Source organism: the organism of the source record quoted next, unplaced genomic scaffold (assembly GCF_019419815.1).
Source record: "Pyrus x bretschneideri cultivar Hongxiangsu unplaced genomic scaffold, Pyrus_bretschneideri_v1 Contig1, whole genome shotgun sequence".
Classification (NCBI taxonomy): domain Eukaryota; kingdom Viridiplantae; phylum Streptophyta; class Magnoliopsida; order Rosales; family Rosaceae; genus Pyrus; species Pyrus x bretschneideri.
This window is the reverse complement of record NW_025999390.1, coordinates 11,873,005-11,885,239: the sequence shown is the minus strand read 5'-3', so window position 1 is coordinate 11,885,239 and position 12,235 is coordinate 11,873,005. Positions and strand designations below refer to the sequence as shown.

The following is a 12,235-nucleotide window of genomic DNA, read 5'->3' as shown; positions in this document are numbered from 1 at the left end:
ATTACTTCTCCCATACTCTTTTAATTTTTTAATATTTTCTACACACTACTAACACTTGTTAGAAAAATATTAAAAAATTAAAAAGGTGTGGGAGAAGTCATTTGGGGTGTGTGAATATAATTTCCCCTTACTCATGGTTTTAATCTAAAAGTCATCTTTGCCAAAGATTAGAATGAAATTTTCTATTAACAACAAAAATTCATATTGAAATGTGAAAGTAAGATAACAGCTAGCCATTCAAACGGGATTTGAAAAGTCGGATCCTGAAACTATGTTAATCCATCTAGCTGAATGTATGGCTAAGTAGTTTAATCTACCAATCAGCTCGAATCTATGGGTGATGCCATAATACATGCCGCATTAAGCACCTTTTATGTAATTGAGAACATTGGTTCTGTCCTATTTGTATGTGTTTATCTCTTTCATTATGTCAATTTCAAGGGGATAGTCTAGTGAAAAGTGAAGAAAAAAAAAAAGGTTTGGAATCTCTAACTCAAGTTTGAACTCCCATAGATGTATTTTTTTAGGCTACCGGCTTTGCTTTTACATGCATATCATATGACATGAGGCACGTTGTCGCTTCATATGATACCGAAGTTGTACGGTGGAATACTTTCTATATTCAAAACAATCTCCCTCAACACATTATAGTTGAAAAAATTGTCGTATCATAATTATTCATCAATATGAGATAGACACATGACATCTATTATTACTATGTTATATTAGTGTATCACTGTGAAAAAGGGAGATAACAATTGATTGTATACATGTGTCATGTGCCACCCAAGAATCGCTCCATGTACCTTGGTGCTTAGCGTGGTGTGAGTTGTTTGAATAGTAATCAAACCAATCAAATTCTAATACATACACTTTTATATAGGTTGAATCAAATTATAATACGTTTGTGTGTTGACTTCGCACATCCATCAATGAACCATAAGATTCCTAGTGTTGACCTTTTTATACGTAGACAAAATAATACAAAGAATATTCATCCTTGATATTTTTCTTAAGTTAATAGTTTTCACATTTCTTGATTCAAACCACCTCTCATGATTTCTTGATTATAAATGTACCATTCTCCGCTGCAAGTCTGCAAAGTGTCATCAAGTTTTGTGGATTAATTATTAGACCAGTTTAGATGGAGGGAAGGAGGGAGATGGAGAGCCGTTTGCGGATAGAGTTGATGGTTTTTCTTGTGTTGGTTTTGGGGCTTAGCAGTAGATCCTATGGTGCAGTTTCTCACAGTACCATGAACAAGATTTATAGAATAAACAAAGAGGGTCCATATTTGGGCATTGTAGTACCAAATTTCTTTGAGATGAACCCTCTTCTTCAATCTACAAGCTTTGTGGCTGATCAGAAGCTACCGTATTTGGATTTTGATGGTAAGCATAAAATTACACGCACGCACACACACACACACTCACACACACACACACACACACACATATATATATCCATCAAGTTTATATTAGTACATGGCTGTTCTTTGAGTGCTCTGTACATATATTTCCTAAAAGAAACTGATTTCTCACACTATTTTCTTATTCTGCACCTTTGTCGAAATTTTGTCCTTTAATTAATTAATTTATTTATTCAATCCAAGGGACCAAAATAAACAAGAGTGTATATAGAGAAAAATCAGTATGCGGAAATCAGTATCATTTGCTAAAATGTTTATTGTTATAGCTCATGGTATATATAAGTTTTGTTGTTGTTACTTTTCTTGTCTTTGCACGTTCTGCTCTGAAATTTATAAATACGTAAAATATTGTAATTGAAAGAAAATTAACTTTGGACCGAATTCTACATACTCAATTTGACAGGAAGAAGGTTTCGAATCGGACGATTGGAAGACAAAAAGGTTATAATTGTTATGACTGGATTGAGCATGGTATGTTTAATTATGCAGATGACCATCTGTTTTACTTTAATTAAATTTTTGGTCAGTGCATATCATAGATATTGTATTTAATAAATGATGTAGAAACTAGGTCCGGCTTCAATACTACGAGTGTATTATATCCGTTAGATTCGACTTTCGAAATTATTAAATCTTTTAGTGTAAATCTTAACCGTTTACTTCCTGTATCATTCAATATTATTGAAGTATTTTCCGTGGAAACCTGCTGCAAAAAAATTGATGTAGAAACCTGTGAAAAGCTCAATGCAGGCATCTCAACTCAATTACTACAAACCCTATTCAAGGTGAAAGGTGTTGTACACTATGGAATTGCAGGAAATGCAGATCCCCAACTCCAAATTGGAGATGTCACCATCCCTCAATTTTGGGCTCATACCGGCCTTTGGAATTGGCAGGTATAAAACACTAATTTTCTTTAGAAAATTGGCTTTTGTTTGGTAATCTTTTTTTTAATCCCAGTTAATGGAATATCCAATTAATGGAAAAATTGGTGGCTAGGTCTTTAGTAAATATGACCAACTTTAATATCTTCTTTTGTCATTTGAATGCATGCAGAGGTTTGGAGATGGGCCTAATGATGAATTGTCCTTAGAATCATTTGGAGACTACACAAGAGAAGTTGGTTACATAAAATTTTCAGATTTTAGTAACAAAACCAAAGTTGGAACTTCTGTTCCCAATCTCCTGAACAATGCATGGTATCAGCCAGAAGAGACCTTCCCAGTCCATGGCACTCCGGAAGTTAGGCAACATGCCTTTTGGGTTCCAGTCAACCACAAATATTTTTCACTTACCAAGAAACTAGAGGTAATTGGCATCATCTCACAATTTACTTTTCTGTTTGTTATACTTTTGTTATATTGAATCCTAAACTAATTACAGAAAATATGAAATTAAGGTTTTTGGCCCAAACTATGATATTGTTCCACGCAGTTTTAGCAAATTCCACTTTAGTTTCTCTCTAGTTTCAGTTGTCTCAATTTAATCGTTGTAGCTTAGTAATCTTTGCAATTTAAAAACAATAGCATGGTTGTGCAAATTTTTTCTGCAAAATTAGCATTTTATTAAAGGCATGTGTGCTGTGTTTCTACACCCCAAACAAGTCCAGTTTACGTCACTCGCGAGCTAATTAGGTCCGAAGAAAATAGACAGAATTAAGCTACTGTTGTTGAATGACATCAGTCACTAAAATACAGAGGTTAAATCACAAAAATTAAAACTATAGCTATCAGGTTGGAGTTTAACTAAAACTACAAGAACTAAAATCATGATTTGGGCTTTTTCGTTTTGGGTTTTAGTAACTTGCCAGTTATATTTTCAACACAGGGTTTGAAGTTGGGGAGCTGTGTCAATACAACTTGTCTTCCAAGAACACCCAAAGTGGTGGCAGTCCAAAGGGGGATTAGTGCAAATGTGTTTGTTGACAATAGTGCATACAGAGAATTCTTGAAATCCAAATTCAATGCCACCCCAATAGACATGGAAAGTGCTGCAGTGGCTCTTGTATGTCACCAGCAGAACACACCGTTTATCGTAATTAGAGCTCTCTCTGATTTGGCTGGCGGAGGATCCTCTCTCTCCAATGAAGCCAACACCTTTGCGTCATTGGCAGCTCAAAATGCAGTTGATGTTGTTCTCAGATTCGTTGCCTTGTTGTCTTAATAGTTTCACCATAAAACGACACACTTCCATTGATCGGTGGACTGTAATTTGGAATAATTGAGGTTTATATATATACATGTGTGTGTGAATTTCTTATGCGGTGTGAAAACGAAGCTCAGTTTTGGGTTTTTTTTTGTCTGTTATTTGAGCCTAGACAACTTTGGATTTCATGGTAACATAGTGCTCGTGAACCAATGAATGTCTGTCTTTAATTTACGTAAGTTTATAAGAATGCTTAAAGGAATACAGTTGGCTCCTTATGGAACAAGTCATTATTTCTTACAAACAAATCATCGTTTAGGAAGTCATTTTCTTACAAACAAATGAATATTCAATAGGTGTACGGACAATTTTCTTTATATTTTAAGTGATGTATGTTACGCATTAGAATGCAATATAAAGATAAAGATAAATAACTCCTTAGAAGATATATGTAAAAAGTTAAACCGTGTTCGCTCTTAATTAAACTGCAGTCTGCAGAAGGTTTCGCCGCACTTTGAATCCCACATGTCACAAATTGTTTATTCCACTGACAAATGGAAGAAGAACAAGAAGATTAATAAAGTACTTTAGATATATGGCCATCCAGTTTACCCTTTCACAAGAAATGGAAATAGTGCTATAAACAGTGCAAGCCGGCTCGGGCGGCATATTTCTATTTATACATGGGGCCCTCCGTGACTATCCCAAAATTTCATCCAAAAACCGGCTAATTTGCTACGGCATTTCACCACCGTTGAAAACGCCATGTTAAATGACCAATCTCCGCACGTAGCTGTCTCAGCCGTCCAAAGCCGCTTCCCGCCAGTAAAATAAAAACAGTTCTTTTCCGTCAAAAAAGCTAAAGCCCAAACCAAAAGCCTCCCCAAAACCTCCTCCTAATCTAAAACACTAACACTACCATGAGTGTGAATAACTTATGACCACCGCCACCATGACCTCCGCCTCATCCTCCCAAATCCTCGGCCACACTGCCACCTTCATCTCCAAAACCTTATCCCAACCCGAGCTCCGCCGCCACCTCTTCTCCACTCTCCGCCGTAAACTCTCTCCCTCCACCTCCCAAGCCGCCCTCAAACCCTTAAACCTGGCCGCGGAAACCCTGGAAAACGCAATCTCCACCACCAGCCCCGCCATTTGTGCCTCCTCCCTCACCCTTTCCGAAAAGCTCCTCCGGTCAACCCCCAAAAACCTCTTCTCTTCCCTCCTCCTCTCCCTCATCTACGGTCTCTCCAGACGCCCCATTGACGCTGCTCTCAGCCTCCTAGACATCTTCCACACCGACCCTTCATTCGCCCGAACGGAACTCGCCCCCATACTCTTTGAAGAGCTCTTTCTAGTCCACCTCCTCCCTGTCGTCCATTGGTACAACGAACAAAGATCACAAATATTACCAACATTGTCCCCGAACATTAGCTATGAAAATGACGACTGTTCTATATCCGACATGTCCGTCGTGTTTTCGTGCTCGAAATCGTTGTCTAAGATGAGTGGGGGGCAGACTTCGGAGCTAAAGGAGTTGGAATCTAATTACGAGAAAGTTCTTGATGAAAATTGCAGGGTTTTTAGTAATTATTTCAAACAAGTTATTGAAAATAAAGATGCGAGTAGACGGATTGATCTGCCCGCAGTGATTTTGAAGAGAGTTGTTGGACTTGACGAAGTCAAGAATGGAGATGATGATGACGAACGAGGGATCAAAATGGAGGAACCCAGATTCGAAAACGGACGGTATAATGTAATGAATTATTTTCTTCCTTTCCAACTTTAATTGTACGTTATTAGTATTTCATTTATTCGAGTGATATTCAATCTGAAATAAATGACATAAGAGGGGATTTGAAGTAAACGTAAAAAAAAAGTAACACACTGTTTTAACTAATTTAACTACCCTCGAATTTTCTAATTTTTATTTGTTATTATTATTGATATTTTATGTTGACTAATTTTCAAACATGATTTCTTCTAGGTCTTGCCGTTTGCTAATTAAAATGTTAAAACAAGTATGTTTTTGTCTTGGCAGATTATTTTGACTTTGTCAAACCAACGAAATGAGAGGCTAATAATAGTCTGGGGTCTGCCAGCTGTTGGCACATGGTTGGATAGAGTTGAGAATTGGCAAACTTACATGATACTAATACAAAACGAAAAAAATTACAAAAGATTTGACTTATTGCAAAAACGTCATTATCCAAACCCTAATGATTATCATTAGGGATCTAATTTGTTGTGAGATTCCATTCCCCAAACCCCAACGGGTTTTTTATCATGCATTGAGTTAATTCAAGTTATGTCGGTTGAGCAGAACGTAGCTATACTATATGTGATCTTCTGATGAACTTAAGTTTAAATTCCTCTTCCGCAGTTTGAATTAGTTTAAAGTATAATATATATATATATATATATATAAAGTTTTAGAACATAGCTGCTGTATATAAAAAATGCTTAGTTAAATTGTATGATACCAAAAAAAAAAAAAAAAAAATAGCAAATAATTAAGGCCACTAAGTAAACTTCTAAGTGATCTAGTGGAATTCCTCTTCACTTGTAAGTGAAAGATCTTAAATTTGATTCTTGCCAAAGGCGAATTTGAACTGCATTATTGCTAGCTCATTGTGAGACTAAGGTCACCCCCTCTCCAATAATATCGTTTGTTTAAAAAAAAAAAAAATTGTATTATACCAAACTTACATGCATTAGATAATTTAGATTTCATCGAAATTTTGAAATTAAGCAAGTGTAACCAAAAGAAACGATATACAATTGCAAATGACTATCATCACCTAAAGCCTTCATTATAGTAATTCCTACCTAGCTAGTATCTTAAAGAAATATATATATACATCACAAAACCCTAATATTAATTGGATTCTTTAGAACATTTTACAAGAATGTTAGGTATTGCATGAATATTATTAGTCACATAACAACAAACAAACCAATTGGGATAATCATAATTAGGACTAAACATGTCTTTGGACGTACTAAACAGTGCGCAGATTCTTCTGAAACATGACATTTGGAGTCAACTTCTAACTTCTCTGTTTGGTTTGAAACCTCCGCAGCCAATATGGGCTGAAGCAGAAAGACCAGTTGAAGTACTCAGCAGCAGAAGAAAACCAAAGTCTCCACCTTTTTATCCTCAAAGAGTTTCAATCAGCAATATCCTCAAAACCCAGGAACAGGAACCTTCCTGGAACTTGAAATCTTCGCCCAATGTGAATTCTTCAGATTCTGAGTCAGAGTCTTTCCTGGAGGATATTTCGGTAAACTCTTCTTCTTCCTTGGATTACGGAGCAGAAATTGAGGAGGTAACAATTTTTCCGATGTTTACAACAACACAGAACATAAACTCTGGTCTGATATTACTATGTTTGTTTTTGTGTTTAATTTTTATGTTTTTTGTTTTGTATGTGTGGGCTGTTTGTTGAGTTTTTATAGGAAAACAACAGAGAAATGGAATTGTTTGAGGCTACACAGAGCCAAATAAAGAAGCTAAAGCAACCCATTTCTGCAGAATCGAGCCGGTATGTACCCATCAAACCTGTTTGGATTTCGAGCATATCTATTTGGTACTTGAAAGTATTGAAAAATCATCAGACATTAGCATCACATTGTCGATTTCTTCGTGTAAAATTTGGGATTTCTTGTTGTTTGTTAGTTCTTCAGGCCAGCTGATCATGGCAGATTGTGATAACAATTCTGTTGGGGGAAAAGTACATACACCTCCCAAGGATTTTGTGTGTCCCATTACTAGCACTTTGTTTGATGATCCTGTGACACTTGAGACGGGACAGACATATGAGCGAAAAGCGATCCAGGAGTGGATCGAAAGAGGGAACTCTACGTGCCCAATTACGCGCCAGAACTTGCAGAGCACTCAACTGCCTAAGACCAACTATGTGCTCAAAAGGCTTATTGCAAGCTGGCAAGAACAGAATCCTAGTGCAGTGTTGAGCCAATCGGAGAGTACAAGCCCATTGATTGAGCCTGTTGTGAAGGCCATAATGCCTTCAACTTCTCCTGACAGTGTTATAACCCAAGGCGGGTTTGATGGTGCAGTTGGCGAGTTAAGACTCGCAATTACCAACCTTTGTATGTCAGAAATTCTCAAGGAGTCTGAAATGGCTGTTCTTCAAATTGAGCGGTTCTGGCAGGAGGCAAATGTGGAATGGGATATTCAGAATTTGCTCACGAAACCTCCAGTGATCAACGGTTTTGTGGAGGTTCTTTTCAATTCTGTTGATCTCAGGGTTCTGTTAGCTGCAGTTTTTCTCCTGTCTGAGCTGGGGTCAAGAGACAATGCTGTGATCCAGACGCTAACGCGCGTTGATTCTGATGTTGAATGTATTGTGGCGCTTTTTAAAAAGGGGTTGATGGAGGCTGTGGTGTTGATATATCTGTTGAGGCATTCGATCCTGAACCTAATTGAGATGGGCATGGTGGAGTCTCTCTTACTGGTTATCAAAAGGAAAGACGATGATTTGCTTAGCATGTGTCTAAAGCCGAGAACAGCTGCAGTGGTTTTACTCGGGCTGATTCTTGGTGGCAGTGAAGAGGGTATTGCCTCTTCGATTGTTAACACAGTGGTTTCTGAAAAAGTGCTTGAAACAATTATTAGAAGTTTGGAATCTGAATCGACCGAAGAGAGGATTGCAGCAGTTAGGATCTTGTTGAGATGTATGCAGCAGGATGGAAAGTGCAGGAACACAATAGCTGATAAAGCTGAGCTGGCTCCTGTTTTGGATAGCTTTGTTGGCGTAAGTGATGGAGAAAAGTTTGAGATAGTTCACTTTTTCTCCGAGTTAGTTAAATTAAACAGGTATATACATCTCAATTCTCAAGTTAGCTTGTGCTGTATCCAATTTTTCGATGATTGTACAACTTGAGCTAGTGTGACAAATTTAAATCTTTGTGTTAGACAGAAGGACATTTAATGAACAAATCCTGCATATCATAAAGGATGAAGGCTCTCTCAGCACAATGCACAATTTCTTATTTATCTGCAGACTGCCCCTCAAGATCAGTGTCCTATTGTGGCCGGTCTACTACTTCAACTCGATCTTCTGGTTTGAAACTCTCTATAATCGTTCATCTATTTTAGATCTTCGCGAAATATTTAATCGATTCAATCAAATTGTACGATTGTTAATTGCATGAAGTAGTCATGTTGCATTTAACTACAAACATTGGTGAATCAGTTGTACTAGATAGTCAGTTAATGATTACTGGGTTTGTCTTGTAGGCAGAGCCGAGAAAGATGAGCATATACCGCGAAGAGGCAATAGACATGCTCATCTCATGTCTCAGAAATGCGGACTTCCCTACTGCCCAAATTGCTGCTGCTGAGACAATTATGTCGCTGCAAGGGAGGTTCACCACATCCGGAAAGCCTCTCACCAGGGCTTTCCTTCTCAAGCGTGCTGGCCTTGACAAAAGTTACAAAAATCATGTGCGAATGGATCAACTTAGCAATTTTTCTGGAGATGACGAAACTCTTGTGAGATTTGCACTGCATTACTTGGCTTTAACATTTCCTTATTTTCTTTTGCTTCGTTTTGGCTACTTGATCTTCTTTCCGCAATCGATTTCCTTATCAGTTTCCTTTTCTGGTTGACAACAAAAGGAGGAAGAGAAGGCGGCTGATAATTGGGAAAGAAAAATGGCATTTGTTTTAGCAAGCCATGAGTTTGGTCTACTTTTTGAGGCTTTAGCCGAAGGCTTGAAGAGCAGATATGCGGAATTATGTTCAGCGTGCTTTGTGATAGCCACATGGCTCGTACACATGCTCAATGTTCTTCCAGACACAGGAATACGTGGAGCAGCCCGCGTCTGCTTGCTCAAACGTTACATGTCGATATTCAAGTCTGCCAAGGACACCGATGACAAAGCCCTCTCTATGCTTGCGTTGACCAGCTTCATCCAAGATCCTGGTAAGAACGGGTCACCCTTGGATTTCAGTTCATAGGCATTTTTTACTATAATAACTTTAAATCTTGGACAAATTACGTATTCTTGACGTTGTGAATTTCAGAGGGGATGCAAGAGGTAACTTCTTCCATAAAGGATATCGTAAAAGGCCTGAGAGAGCTTAAGAGATCAACTCCCTTGGCATTTCAAATGCTAAAACTATTTTCTGAGGGGCAAGACTCTAGCGCCGTAAGTTCATCGCAATCTTGTATACTGTACCTTGTTCCAGGAAGAAGAAGGGCCATGACAGAATTTTTTGTTCATGTTTGACAACAGGAACTGTGGGATCATAAAGAATTAGTTCAAGTAGATTGCAGCGAGAATGGAGAGGTTCTTTCAGTCATTTGCTTCAAGGACAAAATATTTTCGGGCCACTCGGATGGAACTATAAAGGTAACTAAATTCTTGGTCTCACACACATTCTTATATATGGTTTCATATTTTTCAGAACAATGTTTATCCCATGTGAATTTCTTTTGGTGGCAATCTACTTTCAAATTTTGAAGGTATGGACGGGTAAAGGTAGCGTTCTTCATCTAATCCAAGAAACTCGAGAACACACAAAGGCAGTTACTAGCTTGGCAATTTTGCAATCGGGGGAAGTTTTATACAGTGGCTCGCTCGATAGAACTACAAGGGTATGGTCTATTAGCAATGAAGCAATGTACTGTGTACAAGTACACGACATGAAGGATCAAATTCATAGTTTAGCCGTCACGAATAGCCTCGCTTGCTTCATTCCACAAAGTACCGGTGTCAAGGTACTTAAAGAGATGGTCATAATTGATCCATCATTTTAGTTCCTTTTGCTCTTAGGTTGCCGACGAAATTAATTTAACCAACAAGGCAAAAGTAGCATGACCTTGTAACTAACGTGTGCTACTCGGTACCAGGTTCATTCGTGGAATGGAGGAACCAAATTGTTAAATTCAAGTAAATATGTGAGGTGCTTCGCTCTAGTACATGGAAAATTATATTGTGGATGCAATGACAATGGTATTCAGGTACGATCTTTCTGTAGTTATAGTAGTTTAAATCTAGCTATAATTATGTCTCTCACCGTACTGATAACCAAACTTGTGAAACTTCCAGGAGATTGATTTGGCCACGGGAACACTCAGTACCATTCAAAATGGCACTCGGAAACTACTCACGAAATCAAACCCTATCCACGCTATTCAAGTTCACAGTGGACTTATCTATACAGCCAGTTCTTCCGCGGATGGGGCAGCTGTTAAGGTACCCTCAGAACATAATTACCACGCCCGGTTTCTTGAAGAAACTCTCAAGAAAATGACAAAATAAAAAAAAAAGAATTTCCATAAAACCCATTTGTTTCCATGTGACTGAACTGTTCGATTTATATTTCCATGTGAAGATATGGAATGCTGCAAACTCCAACCTGGTTGGATCACTTCCGACCACATTGGAAGTGCGGGCGATGGCCATAAGCTCGGAACTGATTTATTTGGGAGGTAAAGGAGGAAGCGTGGAAATATGGGATAGGAATAAGCAGAACAGAATAGACACCCTACAAACTGGTACCAATTGCAAGGTCCTTTGCTTGGCTCTTGATGCCAATGAGGACGTTTTGGTCACTGGAACTTCTGATGGCCGAATTCGGGTAAATAATCCTTTCCTCTTTATTTAGTCTTCAAACAGAAATCCTATTGCACGTATACACACGTATGCATGTCTACAAACTTGTTCACGTGCGTGCATGTACATACGTATATCATTTTTTGCGTGATCGAACCTTGAACACTTGTATACGTACACGTATGTCTACAAACTTGCAAGGTTCTACAGTGAAAACTAACAGTAAAAACCTCTCTGCTGGTTTGCAGGCATGGGGACTCAGCTGAGAACAGAAGCGGGGTAAAAATTTGGATGGAAGCTGGACGAGCAGCTGAAGATATATAAATATATATACATATAGATTATTATTTTTTTAAATTAAATTCTTTGCAATATTTCATGTTTGTTGGAGAGCATTGTTGGAAATAAAGACATCAGAAGATGTATACCGCTGAATTGTAATGCGTTTTGTTCATGTACATAAAACTGACTTCACACGAGGGAATAAAAATATTTCAGAAATACTGGGAATTGCATATTTTATTTTAAATCAAATATGAAACTTCATATGCGTTTAACGATGGGATATTGTAATTTACAAAGCTACTTCTCTATGATGGGCCTCAATTCAATATTGTCGTCATCACAATTTAGTATCAAACACACTACAAATATATATTGTCTTTACATTTGTATGAGTCAAATGTAAAAAAGAGAGTAAATAACGCTAAACCAACAGGTCATAAGAAAAATCGTCTAAACGTAATTTGATATCTGAACTCGCATTGTCACTCTACACGCTCTCATTTTTTTTCTTTTGATTTGTTTAATCGAATTGCTAAACTGAGAGAAAGAAAAACCGTAAAAAAGATGTTCCCAAAAAACAATAATTTTTGGGACGATCTTAAACCTGGTGGCAATCACAACCGCATCAACCGGCAGCAAAGAGCTAGTCGGTTTGTTCGTTTGACACTAAGTGATTAAGTTCCTCATGCACCAAAACAGAGGAACAAAAAAATACAATCATAACCGATCAAATTGTCAATGTCCTTGATTCTAATTTTTCATAAAACCCTTTATTAAATTTTCCATTTT

The 12,235-nt window shown here is 37.7% G+C and overlaps 2 protein-coding genes across 3 annotated transcripts; both read left to right on the top strand.

Moving 5' to 3' along the window:
* The first annotated feature begins 1,000 nt into the window (after positions 1-1,000).
* LOC103943865 (bark storage protein A) lies at positions 1,001-3,860 on the top strand. 2 transcript variants are annotated; one of them, XM_048586306.1, is made up of 5 exons: positions 1,001-1,391; positions 1,833-1,870; positions 2,170-2,325; positions 2,486-2,737; positions 3,257-3,860. In XM_048586306.1, the coding sequence occupies exons 1-5, from the start codon at positions 1,145-1,147 to the stop codon at positions 3,590-3,592; spliced, it is 1,029 nt and encodes a 342-aa protein (XP_048442263.1). In that variant the 5' UTR covers positions 1,001-1,144; the 3' UTR covers positions 3,593-3,860. The 2 variants fall into 2 exon arrangements, with proteins under 2 accessions (XP_048442263.1, XP_009352502.2); XM_009354227.2 differs by having other exon boundaries at positions 1,011-1,391; positions 1,833-1,900.
* Positions 3,861-4,449: 589 nt separating this feature from the next.
* Positions 4,450-11,662, top strand: LOC103944021 (putative E3 ubiquitin-protein ligase LIN). The gene is given in 15 exon segments (XM_018646639.2): positions 4,450-5,330; positions 6,658-6,903; positions 7,034-7,119; positions 7,254-8,414; positions 8,518-8,579; positions 8,582-8,661; positions 8,838-9,092; positions 9,219-9,525; positions 9,627-9,751; positions 9,839-9,955; positions 10,069-10,323; positions 10,456-10,566; positions 10,655-10,801; positions 10,941-11,186; positions 11,410-11,662. Coding segments are annotated over 15 exon segments (4,035 nt in total). The 5' UTR covers positions 4,450-4,511; the 3' UTR covers positions 11,428-11,662.
* Positions 11,663-12,235: the final 573 nt, after the last annotated feature.